Source organism: Morone saxatilis, unplaced genomic scaffold, assembly GCF_004916995.1.
Source record: "Morone saxatilis isolate NCDOM2014 unplaced genomic scaffold, NCSU_SB_2.0 Contig16, whole genome shotgun sequence".
Lineage (NCBI taxonomy): Eukaryota > Metazoa > Chordata > Actinopteri > Moronidae > Morone > Morone saxatilis.
The window spans coordinates 3,198,078-3,206,029 of record NW_023339718.1 but is presented as its reverse complement, the minus strand read 5'-3'; the positions used below and the strand labels follow the sequence as shown (position 1 = coordinate 3,206,029).

Sequence of the window (7,952 nt, the reverse complement as noted above, 5' to 3'; positions counted from 1 at the left end):
TTTTTTTTACAGTGTAAAAGTGCAGGGGAAATTATTATCTTAGAGGCAACTTAGAGGAGTGTTTTATTTTGAAATCCATTTAGGAAAATCACTATTTTCATTATCATCCTCAGAGAAAATAGAAGAAATCAAGCAAGCTGTGAGCAGGCACGGATGCAACTGGCAGAGAAAGTTGTGCATGGCTGACTGACTGAAGACGTGAGAGACACAGGCAGCTGGCTCACTGAGCAGTCATCTGTGAGTGTGTGTGTGTGAGAGGGTGTGTGTGTGTGTGTGCGTATGGTTCTCAGCGGCTCCAAATGAAATTAGCCGCCAAGCCGAGTCCTTTAGCAGCAGTCTGCAGCAGAGACTCAAGGTCAGACTCGCTGATTCTGCTGATGCATTTTATTCTCCAGAGCCAGCACCAAGTTGCCGGATGAGGGGTTACCGCTGCCCACCAACCCTTCTTCTCATTCCCACACCCATTCATCCTCCGCACACACTCCCATGCCTCCATTATCACCCTGGTCCGCCCTGGCAAGGGAGTGTGCATTTACCCGTTAAATTAGGTGGGAGAAGGAGGGGGGTGACGGTCTCCGCCGGAGAGCCTGGATACCCTTGCTGACGTGCAGTGCGGGGACGGATAGGCTAAGGTGTCCTGATTTCCCATGTGACTACAGTAATTGTGTTATAATGGAGGTGGGAGCTGAGTGGCCATCAGCAGAGGGACAGAGGTACAAAGCTCCTTCCTGTCGCCATACAGAACAGTGGAGTGCAGAATGAGACAGCAGGGGATTGTGGGTGCAATGTTTGCTTAAAGGCCATGCATGCAGTTTGATGTCAGAGCTTCTTGAGGTGAGGGATTATATTAGCGTGTGCGCCCCAGCTTGTTACAGTGTTTGTATCTTGAGCTGCTGACTTATACAGTTTGCAACCAGATCCCCTCAGGCAGGTAACAAAGTGCTACGCCTCGTAGCCAGCAGTTGGTCAGGTTGCTGTCTCAACACTTGTTAGCTGACTTGATGAGCTTGAAACAGAAGCAACATTTAAACTCCTTCTTGCCTCAGGCTAACGTCACCAACAACATCGATTTTTCCTGTTTATCATTTACACAATTATTCATTCAATTGTCAAATATAATGACAAGTTCTCATCAGTTTTACTGTCATGAAATGATATGAAATGAATAATTTGTAAAGCTGTAAAATATCCAGAAATAGTACTTTTACTCATTAAATTAGAATCATCTCATTTTTTGCCTGTGAATGAAAACAATTAATTAAAATAAATTAATGTGTCGCTATGAAGAGATTTTCAAAGTGTGTATAAATAACCCTGATGATACCAAAAGAAATCCTGCCATACACACTGAAGGTGAGGGTTTTGAAAGATTCAGACATTTCAGAGGCGGGGGAGGTCTAATGAAAGCTGCTACCCAGCTGCATTATGGGAAAGGCAGGATCCAGAGTTTTAAAAATCAAATCCTTTTTCTAATCTGTCTCCTGTAAGTGTCATACTAAATTGCTGGAGTACACTCTTAATGACTGACGCATTTAAACAGCCTTCAAAATGAGAACCATTTTCTGTGGACAAATCAGCTAATGGACTTGAATCTTTAATGCCACCAGAGGTGTCAAAGATGCAGAACACAGACAATTTGCACTTATTAAAAATAGCAATGCAGACATTTATCATTGGTCTTATCTCCTGCACAGTTATCATTAGTGATTCTTCATTTCTCAGTACTTTCATCACTCCTTTCCTGCTCACCTAGACATGTGTACTGTACAAGCTGACCTTAACAAATGGTTCATACCTGTAAGTGTGATTGAAAAGGCACGCACTGATCCAGAGCAATTGTCCTCATGTTCCTCTTCTCCTCTGTCTTTTGTCTTTTAGGCACCATGAGGCCGGTGCAGAGGAACTTCTACGAGCCGTCGTCTGCCCCGGGGAAAGGCGTGGTGTGGGAGTGGGAGAACGACAACGGCTCGTGGACGCCGTATGACATGGAGATCTGTGTGACCATCCAGAACGCCTACGAGAAGCAGCACCCCTGGCTCGACCTGACCTCTCTGGGCTTCTGCTACCTCATCGACTTCAACAGCATGTCTCAGACCAACCGGCAGAGCCAGCGCAAGCGGCGCCTGCGGAGACGCATGGACCTGGCCTACCCGCTCATCATGGGCTCCATCCCCAAGTCGCAGTCCTGGCCCGTGGGAGCCAGCTCCGGCCAGCCCTGCTCCTGCCAGCAGTGCATCCTGGTCAACAGTACGAGAGCCGCCTCTAATGCGATTCTGGCCTCTCAGCGGCGTAAGCACTACGGAGGGACAGCGGGCAACCCGGGCGCTGCAGGAACCCTCACAGTGGTGCGGCAGAGCAACACCTTTGCTGGAACCTCCCTCTGGTCTCCGACATCCACCTCCTCCGGCACCAACAACAATAACATAAGTGTGGGGGGTGGGCAAGCCAAAGCGGAACAGGTGCAGTTGCCACTGTCCACTGCCAACTTCCCCTGTTCCCCCGTGATGCCATCTCTTTCATCCGCCCATGGCCACCACGCTCTCACCATCAACGGACAGAACAACCTGAACCGGCCGGGCACTCAGCGCATTTCCATGGGCACTGCCAGAGGAGCCATCCCACCAGGGTAATGATGTTTGCAAACACAATCATGCACCCTCCTTATTTTCTCATTTCGATTTTCTGGAGTCTGCAGTAGCCTGTTACTTGTTATAGCGGGGACATAATGCTCGGAATCAGTTGAATTTACAGTTCAGCTGAGGCAAAGGGAGGATATAAAAAGCAAAGAGACAATCTCTGTTTCTGGTTGTCTGCTTCACAAAGCTTCAGCCTGCATGTGTCTGGTGTATTGTTCTCTGTCTTTCTCTACCTCTCTCTCATTTATGACCACTCTCGTTAACGTGCTGATCAGCGGATCAGCAGAAAAAGCCTTGGGTCCGGCTGATTCTCCTTTACTGAGGAAGCACCTTCTCTTTCACATGTGTGCTTGCCATGGTTACTGCTCCATAATGAGCTTATGTTGGCCCCAATAGGCGTGAAATACTGCAACGCTGCTTATCATTCTGTTGCTTCTGCGTCGAACTAATTTGTTACTATTGCAGTGTGCTGTGGCTGTCGTGTCATGGGATGTGAAGAAGTCAGACGTCGTATGTGGAATGTGTGGATCTTTTTGTGTGTGTGTGTGTGTAACTGCGGTCTGACATGTGAAGCGGGCTCTGGTGTAGCCGTGGAAACCTATTTGCCATGGAGGCAGAGCTCCACTGGGGAAGAATGAATAATGGATCAAGGAAAAATGGGAGCTTCAGCAGAGCGCTCTGACCTCTGAGCGATTCAGCGAAAGGAGTAGAGGGAAAGAAGTATGTCTAGCGTTGTAACCGATACTTCAGTCCCCTATCCTGCTTTCTTTTACTAAAATAAACCCTCTCCTGATCTAATTTGATTCCATTTTGTTCTTGCCGCTCATGGGGAGAGACACACTTACTGCATGTTTGAATAATACCGTCCTTTACCCAGGCGCACATGCTTTCACTTTCTGTGGCCTAATTTTGTGTCACTGAAAGGAAACGTATAGGGTTTTTGTTCATCATAGCAGGCCATGACCTTGTTTCATACAGCGAGCAGGTGGAAAATGACGAGTCTCTGTGCAAAGGTATATGTGATAGAGAAAACCAGCCTAAGATGACCTACTCAGGGACTCTTCCTCTGTATTTTAAGAATTCAGTGAAAGCTCAGGTGCGCGTGGAGCCATGGATGAAATGTGACTTTTTCACCTCGCAGCACAAAGGTTTTTTTTTTTTTTTTTGCGGAGACAAAGAGAACGAGTGAAAGGAAGAGACGGGGGTGAGGCGGAGTGTGTCGGTTCCCAGGCGAGTGGCTCGACGTACAGGATGAGTGTGGTTAACATAACACAGCAGGACATGAGAGTGCACAAACACACACACACATACACAGACACATAAACTGAAATGTGAACTCCCTCGTAAATTCCCACAAGCATGCTACAGACAGATAACAGAAGAACCCACACAGAATGTAAAACATCAGATCTGTTTTTCACACACCCACACCCTAATATAACTGGTGTTGGGTGCAAGGCTGGTATTTGGCACGCTGTGGCTTATTTACATGAGTTTATATTGCTGCTTTACATACACAGAAACTCTCGCTCACACGCTTTCTGATCACTAGTCTATCTATTTCTACTACATTAATACTTAAGAATTTAAAAAATACTTTGATATATGATTGATCTCATCTTTGCATAAGCTACCACAGCAACGTATGTGTTTTTATGGTATCATTAATGATGAAGTCTGCAGTTCAAATTTTTATCTTTTTATTGTTTCTAGAAATGACTGGTAGTGGGCTATAAATGATGGGGGGGGGGGGGGGTTATGTTGCTTCATGCATTTGTCTTACATGCACAAATATTAGAAGTGGCACCATCTGCTGGTGTGTGTAAACACATCAGTTTATCTTATAACCGGGTTGACACAGCCCACTATATCACCACCTGCCTTTACATGTTACCTGATACAAACTGAAGGCCTGCGGTTTGTGAAACAGGGTCGTGTAAAGTGACGACAGATGCAGGCTGCTATGGATTTTTTTTTTTGTTGAATTATTGAGCTCACACTGTTCACACTGTTGCATGTGTCAGAAACAGGAAATACCTTTATTTACTGTAAAACATAGAAGTAAGACTGCAACTAAAGATTATTTTCATGATTAGTTGGTTGAATAGCTTGGATAAGTACATTTTAGATGCTAAAACAAGAGAAGGATTCACATTTCTGCTCAATCTAATCTAATAAATTTGGCTGTTTCAGCTGAAAGTAGAACAATTGTGATATTATATATTATATCATTATCTTCAAAATTGCATGATAAAAAGTTTTTTATTTATATTTTATACTTGTATATTTATCTATTTGGGTCAATGGATTTTTGGTAAACTTAATTCCATGTTTAGCATGTATAAACACATAGAGACACTTTTAATAAGAACCGACTATAATGTTGAGAGCAGATATAAGAGATTGTTGTTTAACTAATGTACAATAATTGGTCACATCCATCATATAAAACATATGTTCATAGTAATACAACTGTGTTTTACTGTATTGCCATCCACACAGACATCCACTGATGTGTGACCACAGGGGAGTTATAGTTGTTGACAGATATATTATTAAACGCATATCTGCTTACAACTACATGAAAGCATCTTATAAACATTCATTAAACGTTTATATACTGCTTATAAATGATGAATAGGGAAGGATTTCTTTCCCTGATATGATTACATGGAGAGATGAGAGAATTGATTAAATCCTGTCTGTTTAAAAAATAAGGAGACATATTTTGAGTTAGGAATGAACAGGAAGAATTTCACACGAGATCTCTGGGGATTTTTTGAAGTCTTTTTTGTCAGCCAAACCACTTCCTCTTGTGCACTTCTGTATTTCACAGACTGATCTGCGCTGCCTGTCTACAGAAAGAATTATTGTATTTCTGCTCACTGCTTTCTCTGCACAACCTAAACGCATTTAGACGGAGAGGTGTGAAAGAAGAAGTCTGGTCCGGTCTCCTTCGGGGGAAGGGATAAGTGTTTGTTTGCTGTTGACTGTGTTTACGAGCTCCACTCTCTTTGTGTTAAGACTGCTCTTCTGAGTTTTGACTGGAGGGCTGTGTGTCGAGTGCAGAGATCATTATCCCTCAGTGGGCTGCTGCTCGCTCTGCTCCGGCGTCTCACCATAGGATCAAAATTAATGTTGAAATTAATGAATAAATCATGAGAGCTCATCTGGACCAAACTGATGCAATTTGGACATCCCTGCCATCATTATTGTTGATTCTCAGGGCATTTCAGGTGCATTGTAAAGTTGTAACCCCCCTACGTCAGTGTAGCAGGGGGTAGGGCTTGCCTCTGCCTCCCACTGCCCACATCAATATGCAATTAAGCACTCCTGGAGTTCTCTCCCTCCAACCCCCCTCTCACTGTCTTTATGGTGCATAATAAACAGATGAGGAGATATTAGTACTCAGTCAGCACTTTCCTAACTAGGCCTAATGTGGTCTCTCTATTTGGGGAATCACATAGCTCTCAGTCTGATTAAGTCCTCGAGGCAGGCTGGAGATTCCTTCAGGAAAGGATGGATGATACTGAGCAGGAGACAGAAGAGGGACGGCGACCCTCGTGCCCTGACCTGACAGGGGCCATAATTAATGTAGTGTTAATGGGTTTGGTATGTAGGGGCTGGATTTATCACTTAATTGCGTTGGTTTTAGGTCAGAAATGACAGAATTAGATGTAAAAAATACCAGCATTGGAAATTCCTCAGCAGTATTTTGACAGGATTGTGGGTGTTGGTTTTTCATGCAGAGAAGATGGACAGAAGGCAGCGAAGAAGTGAGCATAGGTCAGGAGGAAGAGAAAAATTAGAGTTGGCAGGGCGAAAGAAATGCAGAGGTGACGAGGTTCAGGCTGGTTCGCCAATTTCTTTCCATTGCCTTGTCAAAACTGTGCCAGAGCAGCAGTGTTGTGGTGGAAAGGCAAAAGGTCTGCTCTTGTATACGCTGATGATGAGGTGTAGTTGCTCGCAAGATCGGAGCACGAGCCAGCGCTGCGTATTGTTCAGGATCATTGGATACTCTCTGCATTGATTTTTTTATGCATAGGAGTTAGAGATCAGTAATAACCATGGATTTTGATGCACTCCTAGATTTAACAGTGATGATGGTGTTTTTCAGACAAATGTGATATAAGAGTGGAAGAGGAAGGAGTTAAAGCCAGAATTAAACCCTTGAAGTCATCCAGCATTAGGGGCTTTCTGCAGAGTGTGAGGAGGTGACATGTGTCTTAAACCCTAGCGCTCAAGGCGCAGCCGGGACAGACCAGGTCAGTGCCTCCAGAGGTGCACATTTCAAGAAAAACAAGTCAAGAGAAAAGAGCTCAGCAGTGCAGAATGAGATGGAGGCTGGCAGCTGCACACAGGGTACAGGTTGACTGGCTACAGCCTTGTGCAAGAACAATTTCTGCAGTGCATAGATAGGTAATCACAAGCTTTGCAGAAATAATGAGCTACAGCGCAATAGGAAATTGCTTGCAAGATGTGGATCTATGTGTTTTGTAAAAAATAAACCATAAAGGCTGTGTAGATAAGCGTGTCTTTCAGTCTAGCAGATAATGAACGTCATTCGCTGCAGCTGGTTCGTGTTTTTTTTCTTCACAGTGGTTGTAGAATCAGTGTGTGCAACCATTTCATCAACATTGCATATTTATTATGCAACGTGCTCTCCAGCTGATAGTGAGATCTTTGCTAGAATTGGAAAGCAATAAAGATGAAAAGCATACTAATTAGTGTTATGCTATGGATCCTTGACACATCCTCTGCACTGTGTGCTTATAGGAGTTGTGCACACAGCACACAATGAGATTGTGTTAAGGGCCCTCATGGTGTGCTGTCCCATTTCTTTTCCTAATGAAAATTATTTGTTTGATCACAACACTCTCTGTAAGCAACCTAAATTATACAGGCACTCATAAAGGGAGGCGTCTTGTTCTCGGTGTGTTTTGATTAGATTTAGGCCTAAGTGCACGTTTAAATGAAGGAGGAACTCTCCCGCTGGGCAGCAACTAATTAGTTATTATTGAGTATCACGTTCTTCTTCTTCAACCAATCACTTCTTACTCTTGATATTCACATTCGATACGGTGTCACTTCCTCTTCCTTCTACATTTTCCTCAGCAGCAGGGGCGGATCTAGAGGGGTGGTATGGGGTGGCACCCTTAAAAAAAAGCCTGGCCACCCCAGTTTGTTGTCAAATAATGCCAAATTTAACACATTAATTTAGATTAATTTGAAAAATAATAAATTGATAAATAAAAAATGTTTTGCGGGCTTTTCCAAGCAAATATTGTGATTGTTTGCGATCAAATCAGCATATAT

At 43.8% G+C, this 7,952-nt stretch overlaps 1 protein-coding gene across 2 annotated transcripts in view; it reads left to right on the top strand.

Annotated features, from left to right (window-relative positions):
* The window catches only part of dtx1 (deltex 1, E3 ubiquitin ligase), a 53,565-nt gene that overhangs the window by 30,010 nt on the left and 15,603 nt on the right, over nucleotides 1–7,952 (top strand). For both annotated transcript variants that reach the window (XM_035658379.1, XM_035658380.1), the window contains exon 3: nucleotides 1,879–2,626. In XM_035658379.1, the coding sequence (XP_035514272.1) occupies nucleotides 1,879–2,626 (748 nt within the window). The remainder of the gene's footprint in view (nucleotides 1–1,878; nucleotides 2,627–7,952) is intronic.